This window comes from Hemicordylus capensis, chromosome 3, assembly GCF_027244095.1.
Source record: "Hemicordylus capensis ecotype Gifberg chromosome 3, rHemCap1.1.pri, whole genome shotgun sequence".
Lineage (NCBI taxonomy): Eukaryota > Metazoa > Chordata > Lepidosauria > Squamata > Cordylidae > Hemicordylus > Hemicordylus capensis.
In genome coordinates, this window is record NC_069659.1 from 302,963,038 (window position 1) to 302,982,049 (window position 19,012).

General features: G+C 43.1%; 1 protein-coding gene across 23 annotated transcripts in view; it reads right to left on the reverse strand.

Moving 5' to 3' along the window:
• The window catches only part of LOC128350289 (retinol-binding protein 1), a 137,717-nt gene that overhangs the window by 6,054 nt on the left and 112,651 nt on the right, over positions 1-19,012 (reverse strand). For 17 of the 23 annotated variants that reach the window (XR_008319239.1, XR_008319241.1, XR_008319240.1 and 14 more), the window contains one exon: positions 2,836-2,937. The exons of 4 other annotated variants lie outside the window; for them this stretch is intronic. Coding sequence is in view for 16 of the 19 variants with exons in the window: in XM_053308331.1 (XP_053164306.1) it covers positions 2,836-2,937 (102 nt within the window). In the remaining 3 variants the exon portion in view is untranslated. Of the gene's footprint in view, positions 1-2,835; positions 2,938-9,413; positions 9,642-19,012 lie in introns of those variants that run through there. 2 more of the 23 variants (XM_053308334.1, XM_053308352.1) reach the window with 2 other exon arrangements.

The following is a 19,012-nucleotide window of genomic DNA, read 5'->3' on the forward strand; positions in this document are numbered from 1 at the left end:
CACCTTTTCCAGTTCAACACTGTCCTTTTTTAGATGTGGTGACCAAAATGGTGTGCAGTACTCTAGGTGTGGCCGCACCTTCGTTTTGTATAAGGTATTTTAATATTAGCAGTTTTATTTTCAGTCCCCTTCCTAATGATCCCTAGCATGGAATTGGCCTTTTTCACAGCTGCCGCACATTGAGTGGACACTTTCAAAGAGCTGTCTAGGGATGTGCACAAAACCGGTTCGCCCAGTTCGGTTTGAATTCGAACTGGGTTCGAACCAGGAGGGGGTGGTTCGGTTTTGGTTTTGTTTGAACCGACCCCTGATTCGGTTCGAATTTGAACCAGTTCGAACCGGTTCAAACCGGTTCAGACACCCAAAAACATACATACCTAGACATACCTAGTGGGGGGAAACCTTAAAAACGCGTAAACTTCAACAATTTACCAAAAATCAGCCCTCTGCCCAAATCCTTTGAATAAATTCAGGTAGCTTCCTTGCCCCTACCTGGCACTACCACCAACCCCACACTGCTCTAGGCCACCCCTTTACCCCCGACGTGAAGCTATACATTTGCTGACACCTCCATGCTTCTTTATGGAGAAAAACCTTAAAGACACGTAAACTTCAAAAATCACTTAAAAATCATCCCTTTGCCCAATTCCTTTCAAATAATTCTGATAGCTTCCTTGCCCACTCTAGGAACTACCACACTCCACTCTATGACACCCATTTCCCCCCGACGTGAAGCTATACATTTGCTGCAATCCTAATTATTCTCTATGAGGAATTCAAAAATACTTTAACAAATCACCAATAATCAGAGGAGTGTCCAATTGCCTTGGGGTTTTGTGGGTGGAAGGCACCCCTGTCTGTCTACCAGCCACCCCGCTTTTGTGCCCATAGGTGCTTCACAATAGGGGATATGGACTGGTTCGGGTCCCATTATACTCTATGAGAAAAATAATTAAAAATATTTCAAATATTCATTAAATATCATAGGACTGTCCTATTGCTTCAGGGTTTGGGTGGTTGTTGGCACCCATGGGTGCTCCACAATAAGGTATAATGGGCTGGTTGGAGTCCCATTATACCCTATGAGAAAAAATAAAAATAATTTTCAAAAATTCATAAAAAATCGTACGAGTTTCCGATTGCTTTGGGACTTGGGTGACAGGTACTCCTGGGTGCCAGCTACCATCCTACCAACTTCTGGGTGTACAAACTGGTTCTAACCGGTTTGAATCAAACCACCCCTGGTTTGGTTCGAATTCGAACCTGCAGCTCAAACCTGATGGCTGGTTCGGTTCGAATTCAAACCTCCAAACCACCCTGGTTTGAATTCGAACTGGTTTGAATTCAAACCGGTTGGCACATCCCTTGAGCTGTCCACCACGACCCCAAGATCCCTCTCCTGGTCAGTCACCAACAGCTCAGACCCCATCAGTGTATACTTGAAGTTGGTCCAAGAACAACTAGTGGGCCAAAGTAGTGCAGCCTTGCTCTTTACACATATGCTTCATTAGTCAGGATGTCAGCCACTATTTTTATAACACAAGGCTTGATCCATATAAATAAAGTAACAGTATTATATCTTTATTATTGCAAGCTAGGGATGTGCATGGAACTGATTTGCCTGGTACAGTTCAAATCCGAACCAGACTCAAACTGGACTTGGCATGTTTGGTTTTGGCACCCAAACAGGTGACCCAGCTTGGATTGAATTTGAACCGGTTTGGGCCTGGTTCAGGGCTGCCAGCAACATTAAATTTTATTTTATTTTTTAAGGTGGACTTACTACTGCCAAGGGCTTCGGTGGTCTTGAGGTGTGTGTGTGTGTGTGTGTGCTACTGTGGCAATTGGGGTGTCTCCAGCATCTACCCCTCCCCCCATCGGCTTCCCCCATTTTGGCCCCTTTTGGGGCTGTTCCAGCCCTCTGTGAGTGCGCAGGGGCCATTTTTAAGTCTGCCGTGGCAAAAGAGTTATCTATTTTAGAGATAGTGAAGAAGCTGAGTGCTCCCCAGTAATGGTTTGTGTATGTTCACCTGCCAGGTTCAGCCCACAACTATGCTGGCTCGGTTACCACCATTCAGCCTTTTGGCTTGGAGGGAACCTCAGGCTTGAAAGTTGCATCTAATTCCACCACTTCAGTGCCCTGCAAGCAACTCATCCAGATGCTTATCAAGCAAACATCCTTTTAAAAAAGGTGAAATGCATTTAGTAGGCAGTAAGTTCTCAGAGATATGCTTGTAGCCTCCTGTGGGGAAAGGCTTTCAATAGTGCTATAAACAACTACTTGGAAAAGAAGCAGTAATAAACTTTATTAGGTGCTAGAATCTAGGAAAGTCAGAAATAATGGTTAGAAAGAAAATGATACTTTCAAAACAGAATCGCTCACTTCCGTTTCTAAGCTATAAATAACTGTAGCTTTAATAAAAAAGAGAAAAATCATAATAGAATTTCTTCCCACTTATGGCCTATGATTTGGGCTGCAAGAGCATCCCCATATCATACACTGTTTATATCACAGCGCGTGTCAAGGACACTACTATTACATGCTTTCTCTTGTGTAAACAGATCAAGTCAATATGCCAGGGAAATAGACAGTTAATATAGAGGTTTTCTGAATTTAGAACACGGCTGTGAAAAGGGCATGAAAAACGAAAGACACTGCATGAGATGATTGCTTTAGAAGTAAATCAAACACAACACCAATGCTTAATTACTCTTGAGTTAGCCAATGTAATGTTCAAGCAAGCTGTGGATTATTGCATTTAGCCACAGGAACAAATAAAGGCAGGGGAGAGAGGAGAGAGGAGAACAGCATTGAAAAGTTTGCTATGTCCTTACCAAGTGCATTTCATCTCCTTCAACCCACTGGGTCCAGCCACGGCCTTCTTTTTCTCCTTTCTGTACACAAAGAAGTTTATCTCCATCCCACGTCACACAGGTCTAGTAAAAAACATGCATTCAATCAGTGTAATTAGCTTTCTGTTTCATCAGTTAGCCCCAAATGGAGTGGATTTTCTTTAGGAATGTTTAATAAAGAAGCTATCAGTAGTTACAGCTTCTTCCAAAAGAAAGAAACTGGTCACATGAAACATTTCTCTAAGGTGACATTGTTTTAGGACATCAGAAAGTAAATAAATGAGCATAAATGGTTTTGTTTTCTTGCCAGTTTCATAGCAAAATCCAATCAATGTGTTTTTCCTTATAAATCCTATGGGAAAGGGAAAGGTTAAACATTTGTTGAAAATCACTAGCATGCCCATTTCTTTTCTGGGCTGGGTAGTAGGTAGCACCCATCATGCTATAGGGGTGTGCAAGGAACCCCTTTGGCTGGTTCAGTTGAAATCTGAACTGTATTAGAACTGACTCAGCCTGTCCTGGTTCCAGGTTCAGCCAAACTGGGTCCAGTCTGGTTCGCGGGCCAGTTCAAGGGTATACTTGTAAAGGGGAATCCAGTTTCAACTCAATGTACGGCAGCTGTGAAAAAGGCCAATTCCATGCTAGGGATCATTAGGAAGGGGATTGAAAATAAAACTGCTAATATTATAATGCCCTTATACAAAATGATGGTGTGGCCACACCTGGAGTACTGTGTACAATTCTGGTCACCACATCTAAAAAAGAACAGTGTAGAACTGGAAAAGGTGCAGAAGAGGGCAACCAAGATGATCAGGGGCCTAGAGCACCTTTCTTATGAGGCAAGGCTACAACACCTGGGGCTATTTAGTTTAGAAAAAGGACAACTGTGGGGAGACATGATAGAGGTCCATAAAATCATGCATGGTGTGGAGAAAGTGGATAGAGGGAAATTCTTCTCCCTCTCACATAACACTAGAACCAGGGATCATCCCATGAAATTGATTGCCAGGAAATCTAGGACCAACAAACAGAAGTACTTTTTCACAGAACACATAATCAACTTGTGGAATTCTCTGCCACAAGATGTGGTGACAGGCAACAACTTGGAGGGCTTTAAGATGGGTTTGGATAACTTCATGGAAGAGAGGTCTATCAACAACTACTAGTCGTAGGGCTACAGGCCACCTCCAGCCTCTAAGGCAGGGTGCCTCTGAGTACCAGTTGCGGGGGAGTAATAGCAGTAGAGAGGGCATGCCCTCAACTCCTGCCTGTAGGCTTCCAGCAGCATCTGGTGAGCAACTGTGTGAAACAGGATGCTGGAGTAGATGGGCCTTGGGCCTGATCCAGCAGGACTGTTCTTATTTTATGTTCTTATGTTCTTATAAGTAAAGGGGACATTCCATAACCTAAAGGCTGGGTTGGGGGAAAGAGAAAGGGTACTCAGTACTTTAGTGGAGGCTGCAGCAGATGCAGCACAGAGACATCAGCGGCAGCAGTGGGGGGCAGTGGTGGGGGCTCCTCCAAGCCCCCCACCAGCCTTTTGAATAACAGCCCAGGTTGGCTGTGGTTCATGGTGACACAAATGGCCTCCACACATGCTGAGGGTCACGAAATTCACCTCTGCACTTTCATGGTGGCCTGAACCGGGCTGCAGCCACCCTGAGCTGTCATTCAGGAGGTCATTGGTGGGCTTGGGGGAGCCCCCATCTCCACCCCTGACTGGCAATGTCTCTCCACCACCTCCGCTGCCTCTACCACAGCCTCTGCTAAGGTACAGGGTAGCCTTTCTCTCGCCCCGTTCCAGCCTTTAGGATAGGAAATGCCCCCTTTACTTGTAAAGGGGAATTCTCACCTGATTCCCCTTATGATGCACATACAATGAATATTTATATACTGCTTTTCAACAAAAGTTCCCAAAGCAATATGGCTCCCTGTCCCCAAAGGGCTAACAAACTAAAAAAGAAACATAGACACCAGCAATAGCCACTGGAGGGATGCTGTGCTTGGGTTGGATAGTATACCTTTACAAGTATATCCCCAAACCAGTTCTTAGAACTGGGGCTGGTCTGGTTTGAACTCGGACTGGCCAAACTGAGTGAAGACCAGAGCAGTGAGTGAAGCATAAGTTAGACTCAAGGCCAGACATGGAGCTCATCACAGCATTCACCAAGAAATCTCTCTCTCTCTCTCTCTCTCTCTCTCTCTCTCTCACACACACACACACACACACACACACACACACACACACACACACACACACACGTGTTACTGTCCATTTCTCAGCACAACACTATCTCAGAAACAAAACAAACCATAACACAAGGAAGAAAGGAACCAAGTTCTGCCTTTGTCAATATGAGATCCAGCAAAACCAGATAATTATAGCAGCAACAGCACAGCATATTATACTCAGTGCTGAGAAAACCACAAAATCAAACCTTCCTTCCTTCCATTCTGATGTATCCTCTTTGTGAGAGGCACACTATAAGGGATCTCTCTGCCTCCCAGTCCCTATACACTTTGAAACTCCCTCCTTTTGGGTTCCCTCTCAGCCTTCCTCCACCAGCCAATGGGGGTACAGTTGCCCATGACAACGCTTGATTTGTATGGTAACACGCCAACCAAGAGGCAAGCAGATCACAAGCTAATCAAAAGCCAGTGCCAAAAACACCAAACAGCAAGGGGGAAAACAGCCTCCAAACTATTATTTTGAAACATCAAAATAATTCAATTTGAAAAAGGGATGTTTTTTCAAAATGTTTCTATGTTGAAACTTTCTGCACATCCCAGAGAAATAGGGGTGCACGTGTAACATCTCTATTGGTCTACCAAAGATCACCATGAGACACACACTACCTCATTTATTACATATTATTGGACAGCATCCTGAAAGATTATTCAGGATGTGACTGAGTGGAAAGATGTTCCACTGTGCAAGGGGAGAGGGTGATTCTTGCTGATGTCCCCTTTCGCTCTGCTACCTTTTTAATCCCCCAAAAGTCTGGTCTTCCCCAGCCCCCAGGGACGTATTTTCATGGAACCGAGGGGGCTGCAGAGGTAAGGGGGAATTATTAAAAATAGTCCCTTGTGTTAGTTCTCTTCATAGAACTACTACTCAGGATGCTGTCCATTAATGAAGATGCTTCACTGCATGATGCATTTGGATACTCTGCGAAAGCCTGTCCTCAGCTGAGGGTGATTGTTCTTTTGGTAATGATATAATAGAAAAAGATAATTATCCCATAATACAATACCAACAAATTCAATATATATATACACCACACTTGCAGTGTGTGAAATGATACATTAGCATCCATGTGTGTACATTTACTTGCATGTGGAACTCACACAAACCACATTTTAGCAAGGCACTTACCAATTGCTGGTTTAAGCAGTATAGAAATGTGAGAAATAATAATAATAATAATAATAATAATAATAATAATAATAATAATAATAATAATTACATTTATATCCCACTCTTCCTCCAAGGAGCCCAGAGCAGTGTACTACATACTTGAGTTTTTCTTTCACAACAACCCTGTGAAGTAGGTTAGGCTGAGAGAGAAGTGACTGGCCCAGAGTCACCCAGCTAGTTTCATGGCTGAATGGGGATTTGAACTCAGGTCTCCCTGGTCCTAGTCTAGCACTTTAACCACTACACCACGCTGGCTCTCAATTATTTGTCAAATGTATTGACAAATAATTAAAAAGGGACAAAACAGGGGCAGTGCCAGTGATTTTACCAGGAACTGTACCAGAAAATAAGAACTGCCCATTGTAAATGGGACAGCTGCAGGAATATTTGGCCAGGTAGCTAGGATGTTTTGGGGGCGGAGGGTCCAAAGGGTAGTAGAAGAAGAAAGTGAGTGAGAATCACAATTCTCCCTTTGCATGAGTAGATCATCTTGGGTGGTAGCTCTGTGGAATGGAGGATTAGACAGACAATCAGCACTATTAATGAGAGACAGGGGTGTAGCTATAATTGAGCAGATGGGTTCATCTCCTGAGAGCCCACCAACTCCACCTCTCCCTATTTTCTTCATTATCTCCCTCACTCCGAGAGGGGCAAACACGGGCCCCCTTCTCCCCTAGCTACACCCCTGAGATGGGAATGAATGAAAACAGACCTGAGCCTGTCCAATACCTGCCTGAAGTATATTCACCCAGCCCACCTTGCTAATAAGGAACCCAAACTGATCTATCAGGCTTTCCCTGAGCACATTAGGTCTGTCATTTAACTGCACATGTTCATAAATCACAGCACTCACCTTTCTGCACAAAGGGGATTTTAAAATGGTCTAACCACCAAGAGAAGACAGATATCTTGAACTACTTCTCCATTCAGACATAGTGGCATGTAAGCTAACCTGCAGGGCAACTTGTAGAACAATTTGTGTACAATGTATGAATGCACAGATCTGTATATATACATTTATCCAGAACAATGTACCACTGGTGCACTAATGCTGTGCTGGTATCAGGGCAAGGGCAGTCTTCATTGATCTCTGGTCTGAAACCCACTGTGCCTAGTAGAAGTGTCCCTGAGGGTTGCACAGCCTTCAAGGACATATTTTCAGTGGGCATAGTGGGCTTCAGAGCAAAGTAGAGATAGAGCTCCCTAAGAACTAGGGCAATGTTAGCAACACAAGCACTGCATTAGTCTGGATATCAGCCTTATGTCCAATGGCTATGTCAGTTGCTCTGGCTCCCAGTCCATTTCCAGGCTCAATTCAAAGTGCTGGTTTTAACCTTTAAAGCTCCAAATAGTTTTGGACCAGGTTACCTGAGAGAGCGCCTTGCCCCATATATCCCGGTTTGGACCTTAAGGTCTTTGGAGGCCCTGCTCCAAGTGTCCCTGACAAACGAGATGAGGCGAGTGGCTACCATGGAGAGGGCCTTTTCAGTTTACCCCATTTTGGAATAGCCTCCCCAGTGAGGCTTGCCTGACATCCACATTTTGTTCTTTTAGTTGTCAGGTATGAACCTTTCTGTTCACTCAGGCTTTTTAAAACTGATTGTTAAAATTGATTTTAAAATGTTTTACAGAAGCTTTGTATTTGTGTGTGTGATTTGTTTGTTGTGTTTATGTGTTTTATTGAATGTTTTTTAACAATGTATTGTGAGCTGCCCAGAGAACAATTTTGTATGGGGCAGTGAACGGATAAAGTTGTTGTTGCTGCTGCTGCTGATGACGACGACGATGATGATACAGCAGTACACTTCTTATCTGTTTTCCTGCATTTAGGGGGCTGTACTCAGATTCAGTTTTAAAATGAATGGAGGTAGAGCAATTCACACAAGGGCATGTACATGTGTACAGATACCTGTATGCTCCTACAATGTAATGTCTGAATAGGGTTTAGGTCCTGTTGAAATTAAAGGGACTTAGGTTTATCATGGCTAACTTGGCTCATTGATGTTAATTGCGCTTAGTCAGGGCTAAACCTGGCTGTTGCTCAGCAGCTCTTTCTTCAGATTAAATGTGCATAGGATGGAGAGTTGATTTAGAAAGAAAAAAAGTTCGATTTCCTTATTAGGAGCCTCATTTCTTACCTTTTCCTTTTACCCTCTGAAATTAATCTGAATAAAGACACATGCTACAGGTCTCCTGTGAAGCTAACCTGGACCGCCAAACTGTCTGGATGGGAGAGTCTGGGCACCATATATCAGCTGCTCTACACTATTTGGAAGAAGAAAAAAGCCCCCTTTTTTCTAACTGAGCATAGAGACACATTTTAAAGTGGTGATTCTCTTATATTTAACAAGGGGGAAAAACTGGCCCTATCCATCCCCAGCACAGCATCCATCCAGTGTCTGTTGCTGGTGCCTATCTTATGTTTCTTTTAGATTGTGAGCTCTTTGGGGCAGGGAACTATTTTGAAAAAATTATTTATATCTTTAACCACTTCGGGAACTTTTGTTAAAAAGTGGTATATAAATAGCCGTCATATTCATAAGAGCAAGACCTATGTGAAATAAATGAATATATATATACACAAGGGCAGGATGTCACATTTGTAAAGGAATTATATGTGTTATTGTCATTTATTATCATTTATTATTTATTTAGAATTATCCATGTGCATGGCACTTTGGAAAGAAAGAGAGCGGCCCCTGTGCCAAGGGGCTTACAATCTAGATACAGACTCAAGGGAAACAACAGAGGCAGGGAGACAGAGGGAAGAGTAAACAAGAGAATATGCGTGACTCAGTTGCATGCTAATAGATGATGAGGGCATTCGGATTCTGGCACATTTGTCAAGCAGGAAGGGAAGAAGGTATGAAGTGTTAAGATGTCTCTTTAGAAAGCTCTGACTCATGATAGCAACTTATCTTTATTTGAAACTTGTGTACTACTGCAGTACCTATTTTAAACCCCATTTACATGAACAATGAGTGCATCATCCTTTACTCCTAGTATTTTTGGCCTGAACCTTTGCATTCAGGATTTGTGATTACCTGAAGATATGCATGAAGGCACTGTAGCAATCAGCAGCACATTTGCTTCTATCCAGGCTGAGAAAATTGGTACCTGATAGATTTTTGTTGTGGTGCTTGTTGGCAGATATTCTGAAGGTGGTGAGTAATTTTTATTATTTTAAAAAACAAAACACTGGTACATTAGAACATATGAAGCTGCCTTGTGTGGTGTCAGGCCATCAGTCCAATTTGCCCAGTACAGTGTTGACTAATATGGTTGGCCATAGCTTTGCAAGAGAGACAGACAGAGGCTTTCCCTGTAGCCTTGCTCCTTGAAGCCCCTTTTCTTCAGGAAGATTCCTTCCCTATGGTATTAGTTCAGAAAAAAAAGCACATGGGGAAATGATAAGTAAGGGAGATTATCTAAGATTTTAAGGCATATCCATGCATGCAGCTGATACTGAGTTTTGTTTAAAACGAACCTGTTTGCACTGCACATGAAATCCCACCCTCATCATGCACCAAAATGTACATTTGATTATAAAATGGCTCTTTCCCGCTCCCTACCCGGCATTAAAAGTTCCCTTGCCTGTGTTTTAATCTCTCAGTGCTTTTCACAACAACATAAAGGATTCTATTTCAACCCAGCCTATCCATAACCTTGCACTAGCAGCTGAGGGCTGCTCTGTTCTGCTGCACATGATTCTCATCACTCCAAAATAGTTCTGTTGCTGATATTAATCACTGATAGTTTTTTGCTGCAGTTTGATGTGCAAAGGATTTGGTTCCACTAAAGGATAAGCACAGAACCAAGGATAGTACATGCTGAAATTGTAATGAGGTGCGGTCTGTGTGCAGGGAAAATTCTTTCCAAAGTGCTTCTCTTTGTTGTAATTCGCAATGGTTAACATCCAGAAGAATCCTCCCCACCCCTATGCATAAGGGTTTTCCTTCATGTGAGGAGAGGATATAATTTTTCAGTGACCCCCCCCCCTTCCTTCTTCCTGTGCCTCCTGAACCTATGTCCCTGGAGGTTGAGGGACCAAAGAGAAGAGGAGATCACTAAAACGCACCTCTCCCCTTTGCAGGAAAGAAAACCCTGGCACTTCAGACACTATTTATTTCTTCTTGTGCTCAAGAGGCATTTGAGATGTTCACAAATAAGTAAGAACACAAGGACATAAGAACAGCCCTGCTGGATCAGGACCAAGGCCCATCTAGTTCAGCATCCTGTTTCACACAGTGGCCCACCAGATGCTGCTGGGGAGCCCACAGGCAAGAGGTATGTGCATGCCCTCTCTCCTGCCATTGCTCCCCTGCAACTGGTATTGAAAGGCATCGTGCCTCTGTGGCTGGAGATGGTTCACAGCCACTAGCCTAGTAGCCACTGACAGACCTGTCCTCCATGAATCTGTCTAAGCCCCTTTTAATGCCATCCAAGCTGGTGGCCATCACCTCATCCCACGGGTTTGTTTTGTTTTGTTGTCCACTGTGTTATGATAGTATATCAGATTAGGACCAGAGAGACTTACCTTTGTCTAATCACTGGCCGGGTTCAGATGAAATATGGAATTGCAAGTCCAGTGGACCCATGGTTCCACGCCCCCTCCCCCCACTCTCCCGTCAGCATTTAGATGTACTTGAGAGCAGGCTTTCTGCAGTCAGCGAGACTGAAGAGAAGTGGGGGAACTGACTCTGCAAGCTTCCTTCTTTCCTGAAGGACAGTCCATGAAGCCAATAGCAGCCGGAGTGAGGGAGAAGCTTCCTCCGTCAACTCTGGTTTGCTGTGGAGGCAGACTGCATTCCTTGAATCTGATGTACCCCAATTGAAGCCAAAATGCAGTTTACGGCATCATGACTTAATGCAAACCAAAAGTAACAAAGGGAATTAGGGGATGGAAACTGTGGGTCCATTTTTTCTTTTAACTCCAGTTCCCCGAGTCTGGATGTTTGGCTAGCAAAACTGGAAGTGAATTGACCTCCGGTTTCGTGTTTCATCTGAATCCAGCCATTGTCTCTCAGTGCCATTTACTTCACAGAGTTATTCTGAGGGGGAAAAATCAGGGAAGGGAAGAAGTAAGAAAACCATGTATGCCCCCTAGGCTCCTTGGAGCAAGGGCAGGTGCAAATACTTTTTAAAAATTAGATTTAAAATATAGCCACTTCCCTTCCTTTGGTTTATCTATGTGTGCTTTTTTCCACATAGCTGATATAGTTTGGGTGAACAGAAATGACTTTTAAACAACCTACCATGTGAGAACAATGTTACATAAAGGCTACCAAACAATAAACCACAATATTTGTATTGTTCAGTTGCTGCCATATGGATACTTTGTTGACACACAGAGAAAACGCTAGCCTTGTGCACAGATTTAAGTACTATGTAGCTTCCATGCAGCTGGTCCTAGTCAGAGCTACTTTTACTGAAGTCAGTGGCATTACACAGGTGTTACGCTAGTATGAGGTCCCAAATATGTTGTGCTTGTAGGATGCTAAAAATCAGCGATAAGAAGAAACTCCATTCATCACAAGCACTCCAATCACTTGCTGCTACTGAGTCAATGGACAAGACACACACAAAAAGGCTTTCTTCCAGTAGGGGGAGCGCTCAACCAGCATTTTCAATCTTGTGCTTTCCAAGCCGACTGACCTTGGGAAAATGCAATGAATGGCTCCTTTTTACCAATCTTTCTTATAAGTGATTTAGCATGGCTTCGGAAAGACAGGAGGCAAGGGACTTGTTAACCCAGCATTGTTGTAATCGATGATTTCCAGTAATCCATTTTGTCATCTTTTAGAAGCATTAATACATACTCATTTGAGAGGAGTAAGAGATTTATTGTTATTATTAATAACATGCCCACTTCCCTAGACAGAATAGGACAGGACACACCAAATGCAATAGGTGCAATATGATCAGGTTCTCCTGTGGGGTTCTTTCAGTTCATTTCAAAAGGGCTTGCACGAGGCTTCTGCACACATGCTGGGGTCACAGCTGCAGTTTGACATTGGGAATGCTTTCAATAACCTTGTTTTCTTCTGAAAAGCAGAATAATGGATTCCCAAGTCAATTCCTTTTGTCTAAAATATATGGATATTAGGGATGTGCTGAAATGCGATTCAACAGTCCGAATCACAGGCACCTCCCTTTAAATTCAAGGTCTTACACAGCCCCTCTAAAGTGGAGAACAGGTCTGTACCTGGTACTCCTGCAGTCATCACCAGTGCTACCATCTTGGCGTTCATCCCCCAACAATGCCCACGTGCCAGCAGGGTGTCTCCCAGCTGCCCCCGCATGGCACTGGCATGCATATCACATCTGCGTTTTTGCTGGTTCAATCTTCTTATTTATGTATGTATTTATTTATCTATCAAACTTCTATACCGCACAAACTTTAGTCTCTGAGCGGTTAAATGTTGCATTAGCACAACCTCTTGCACAAGCCCATACATGGGCAAATAGAGAATTCCTTGGGCAACATGCATTTGGGTGGTTCTTCTTGTGTTAAAAGCAGCATGACTTCACAGTGCACCACAACTACCTAAAGTTCTTCCACAATTGCCACTGGGGATGCTACCCTATATCTGAAATAGCTACCCTTTATCTGAAATTCAAGTCTCTTCTTTACTTTAGGGTAATCAGATCACCACATTTTGATTGCATTAGAAAATTCATGTAGCAGAATGCTTCCTTCAGTGAAGCCTCTGAGGAAGCCTCCTTCACTCTATCGCTCAGAGAACTCCAGATTCCAAAGCTTTCCTTCCTTTCTACTATCTGCTTGCAATTGCTCTTAGTCCCGAGGAAGGGGCAGTCTTGGTTCTTTCTTTGTCTCTGCCTTTAGCCATCTTGACTCTGGTCAACTTCCTTGCCTATCTAATGCTCCTACAATAAACTAAAATATTTAGGATGATGTGTTTAGGAATATCAGAGGCTGGCATCCACATACTGATATGAAAATTAGCACACACCAATTTATTTTTCTTAAGGAAAGAGCACTGAGGTTAGTCATTTGGGAAATCCCAGTGGTTTTTGAGTATTATCATTATTATATATAATAAAATTTCAAGGTAATGATCATTTCATAGATACAATTTTCTATACCTCCCACCTTTAATCCTATACAAGCTTTCTGGCATCCCACTGATTTCTATGGGATTTTATCCCTCTTCAGATGTGGAAAAAAGGAGGACACTGTACTCACCCACAGCATCCCCAAGAATGTGCTTGCAAAGCCTGCCCTGGTGCTGACATGTTCGGAAGCCTTACCCCTGCGCTGCCTGCACTTACAGTGCTCATTTTCAGAAGCAAACACTGTAAGCATTAAGAGATTCTTTTCATGATCAGAAGTCTGGGGCACCATGATCAGAACTACATGTTAGGGGCAGTGTTTCCTCCAACACTGGTGAAAGCCAGCGTGGTGTAGTGGTTATGTAGTATGTAGCACACTGCTCTGGGCTCCTTGGAGGAAAAGCGGGATATAAAATATAGATAATATTAATAATAAAATAATAACAGGGATTCCCAGATATTGTTGACTACAACTCCCAGAACCCCCAGCTGCAATGGATTTTGCTTGGGGGTTATGGGAGTTGTAGTCAGCAATATCTGTGAATCCCTGTTAGAGGGAACATTGGTTAGCAGGAAAATATGGAAGCCTCTATCCCATATTTTTCTCTTCAGGGATATACTCATGCAGGGAAAAAGCTGCAGAGAATTGGGAGGTTAACTCTTTTGACCAGCTGATTCTCTTCTGTGAATGCCACCCCCAATGACTCTTGTCAATTGTTTTTTTCATCACCCAAGCTCTGAAACTAGAAAGAAAGCCCACTAACAAGAAAACAGCCTACAGACAATCATTTTTAGAAAGAATCACCAGGAGGCTTTACGCACAGGGCTTCTACCCCGAATATTCTTCGCTAGAGTGTGTGTGCATTCACACACCAACCAAACTTCCCCGAACTCCTGCCGAGATCCTTGGACCCACTCCACACACAAATTGGGCTTTGTGATGTGAATTCTAACTTATCTCAATGTATGCCCAGGTTTTTTAAATGCTGGTTTTAAGCTGCTTTTTCTGAAAACGCCGGAGCAAACAGGGAGAGGCACTGCTGTAGAATCATTAGCATAATAAGAGGCATTCTTTCTTGACAAATGCAGATCTATCTCTGCAGGAAACTCTCTCCCCCACTCTGCCCCCACATTGGCTAGGAAGGAAAGCACTGACGCCTGCCATGTGTTCTTGTGAAAATGAAAGCTGAGAGCAGAGGGGAGGGGGCTGCTTCCCTCAATGCCACGAGTGTACTTCAAAGTGGCTTCGCTCAACATTTACCCTGAAGCATGAAGCCAAGTCCAGGTGCGAGAGGAATCAAGCACACTTCCTGTTGCCCTTCGATTCCTCTCTACAAATACCTCCTTCACCCTGTATTTGGGGAGCGGTTGCATCTCAGTGGTCAATCATATGCTTTGCATGCAGGAAGTCCGAGCTACAATCCTAGTCATCTCTAGCAGGGCTTGCAAAGACCCCTGCTTGAAAGCCTGGAAAGTCGCTGTCCGTCAGCATACACAGTACTGAAATGGATATCACCTGATTCAGGAGCAGGAAGTGTTATAATGTTCAGATTTACTCTGCAAATACAGTTTTGTGGGGCTGCATTTACTGGGGTAATGTGTACTTGCGCAATGTGTCAGATAGTATATGTATGACCCATAAATTTCTCATTGATGTTGTTTGCACTTGTTACAGGAGACAGAGGATATGCAACTGACTTCTGCTTCAATTGTAACATGCAATGGGAAAAGATGGGCACTTTGTTCATAGGGAGACGGTATCAGTTGTTTCTACATCTGGAGCTCACATTCTCACCTGCCCATCCCCCATGGAAAACATGTTCAATTTATTTCTTTGTACATCACAGTGGAAACATAAGACAAAGGAAGTGTTGGTAATTGGTGCTTCCCCCCTTACCACTCCCTAGCATGTGCAAAAGAACTCGGGAAAGCACTGCAGTATTATTCAAGTGCACCAAACTAAGTCAGAGACACTTAAATCTTACATTAAATACGCTTGAAAAAGGCAGTCTTCCTTTCTTTTGCAAGCCACATATCCAGGAGATATGATCAGAAAGAGTCCTGCTGGGGTTTACACTGGGAGAACAAACATTTTAGTTGCCCCACCCCCAAGAAACATCATTATTCTTTGCTAACTACATTTTTTGCTCAGTGGCTCCTAGCTGGGAGATGCGCACTTCCTTTAAAATGCAATTTAGCTTTGTAGCTTCTAGTATTAATACAGCTGATTCCATTTCCAATTGGGCATGAAACACACTACATCTTCCTGCTGCTCTTCATTCTCCTAAAATAAACATGCTTCTTTAAATTATTATAAGTGTTTCCCGTGGCATTGAGCACTCAGAACAGAAGGGACCAAAAAAATTGCCTATGAGAAAAGAACAGACAGGGATGGCTGTACTCACAGCAGGCTCAGAGAATTCCCTAGAAGGCAACATGTGTTCACCCTGGAGATAACACCTGTCTTGAAAATCGCACAACTCTCCCGGTTTCTAAACTTTAAGCTTATAGACTTCTCTTCCCCCTAGTGTATACCACTTAGAAAACAAAATGACTTGTTAACAAAACACACCAGGGGAGTGGAGAATCCATCAGCACTTGCCAATGCTACTAGGATGCTAGATATGCTCTTGTTCTCTGATGAAAGGTAGGTCTCAGAACACCTTTACCTACAGTTTATTTTCCTTGACATTGTGATAACATTGCACGGGCATACTACCTACACTGGACAATGGCTTATTTCTTTCTTCTGCAGGTCTGAATATATCAGAACTCAAACAAAACGAAAGCTAAAGTTGTGTGAGATAGTGTCAATAGCAGCCATTAGAGTATTTAATTGTATTTATTTAAAAAATAAATGCACACACACACACACACAGAAATGGGAAATTAGCCACAGATTGTTGTCTTTGGAACAGCAAAATGATCATGTGTCTGCACAATGCTATGATGTTGAAATGGCCTGTAGGGCAACACAAGTTCCATTAGGTAAATGGTATGTCTTTTGTAAAACAGTGTAAGTTGCAGTTACTATGGGGCTCTTCACACAATGGCTGTAGTCAGTTTGACTAAAATCTGAGATTCTGGTGGTGCACCACTCCCACCAAGTGTGTCATGTAAACCCAGGATTTTGTGGCAATCTCTGGTTGGCAATGCCTCTAAACTGACATGACACCAAGATCTGGAATCTTAGATTTGAACTCAGCTTGTCAGTATCGGCTTCATGTCAGGGTGGCACATTGCCCAAGAGGAAAACTTTGGGATTACATGAGACACTCTGCAGGAGCCTGTGCGCTGCTGGAATCTCAGGTTTTCATCTGAGATTAGATTCATCTTGTGAATACGCCAAAGGTGGACAAGCTTAGAATTTGTGTTTTAATGACTTCAGGTAAAGCTAACGCTGATTCTGATAGAGGGCTATATCTGATGTTACAAACAGAAAATGGCCATGGATAGGCCAGACTGGTCAGAAATAAGAATGTGTTATGGTTCTTATAAAGTTCCGAAGATTATCTTTGTGGCTTATGCATCTCACTCTAGCCATTCTAAAATCCGACATAGATATTTGTAGTGATTAGCTTTGCAAGTGATTAGATTTGTAGTGATTACAACCATTTCCAAAATGCAAGCAATGGAATTGTGATCCTGGAAATAACCCTGGCTAAAGGACCATCTTGCACACTCTCTGTCAGTTTGTTCTGTTTGTTCATTTTCTTGTTGTTTACTTTTCTTTATACAAACTACATTTCCCTTAAATGGCTAAATGCCAAATCATTGCAAGTTATGGGCATGGTGGCAATGGATCTTACTGGATTATCTGTAACCCATATCATTTTGGAAGTAGCTATGGGGAATAATAAGAAAGTCCTATTGTATCTCACTATTGTGGAGGAACAAATCAGTTTTATGATATGCCTGTCTGTCTTGATTGCTTGTGGGCTGTATGTGACAAGGTCTATAATTCTGTCACGAGGATGCTTAAGAATACACTTGGATTGCGGGGGGGGGGGGGAACAACATTAGTCAGGCCAAGTCCAAAAACAACGTTAGCCAATAAAGGTGGGGTTGGGATGGGGTAGAAATAAGTCCTGTAATAGTAATTCTTGCCTGGGCATTCTGCCTTCTGACCCATTCCCTCTTTTTATATTTTTATCATCTTGGGGGTAATTGTTAACTGCAGCAACTCTCTGGAAATACCACCACCACCACCATATATATGTTGCTTTTCAACAGAAGTTTGCAAAGCAGTTTACATAAAAAAAGAAAAAGGTGAAGATGGTTCCCTGTCCCCAAAGGGCATTAGCAACAACCATTGGAGGGATGCTGTGCTGGGTCTGAATAGGGACCATTGCTCACCCCCTGCTTAATATAAACCAAATCACCAGTTGAAAGGTGTCTCTCACAGTATGAATGAGGAAAAAAGGTTTAAAAGCTATGTAACTGGGTGGGAAGCAGAATACTTCATCATCTCTTCGGGCCCTTTTTTTCTTATGGCAGATGTTGAGGGGAAAACATGCTATACATGTTTTGGCTTTAAAGCCCTGCATGACCTGGGACTGGGGTATCTGTCACCTGATCAGTTAAGATCTTCTTCAGAAGCTCTACTCCAGGTCTATGGGGAGGAAAGCTGGTCTTGTGGTAGCAAGCAGGAATGGTCCCTTTTGCTAAGTAGGTTCCACCCCAGTTTGCTTTTGAATGAGAGACTATAATTGTAAGCACTGTGAGATAATACCCTTAGGGGGTGGGGCTACTCTAGGAAGAGCAGAAGGTTCCAAGTTCCTTCCCTGGCATCTCCAAGATAGGGTTTATTTATTCATTCATTTATTTATTCATTTATTATTGTTGCATTTACATACCGCCTTTCATTAAAAACAATCGCAAGGCAGTTTACAACAGTTAAAAAACATACAATCAAGTGACAATAAAAGTATTAAGCTAAAAATATAAAAACAAACCAAATTTAAAATCTATAAAATACAAGCATAAAAATGATACAACAGGTAAAAACACATAGAAGCAGCAATAAAAACAATCATGTAAAAGCCTGGATAAAAAGCCAAGATTTAACAAGCTTTCTAAAAGCTGTGATGGAGTCTGAGGAGTGAATGGCCACTGGGAGAGCATTCCAAAGTCTGGGGGCAGCAACAGAGAAGGCTCTGTCCTGAGTGCACGACAGCCGGGCCTCCCTCATTGTCGGCACCCGGAGCAGAGCCTCCTCAGATGTCCTCGTCAAGCAGGCAGCAACCCTTGGGAGCAGGCGGTCCCTCAAGTACCCCGGGCCCAAACTGTTAAGGGCTTTAAAGGTCAAAACCAGCACCTTGAATTGGACCCGGAAATGAATTGGCAGCCAGTGCAACTCTTTCAGAATTGATGTGATGTGCTCCCAAGGGGCAACTCTGGATAAAACTCTAGCTGCCGCATTTTGCATTAGCTGCAGTTTCCACTGGTAAAATCTCTTCATCCTGATTGGCTCTCCTACTGACCAACAGTACCTCCATCTTGTCCGGATTCAACTTCAGTTTATTAGCCCACATCCAACCCATCACGGCCTCCAGCCCCTGATTCAGGACATCTGCCGCCTCCCTAGGATCAGGTGACAAGGAGAGATAGAGCTGAGTGTCATCTGCATATTGCTGACAACTCAGTCCAAGTCCCCGGATGACCTCT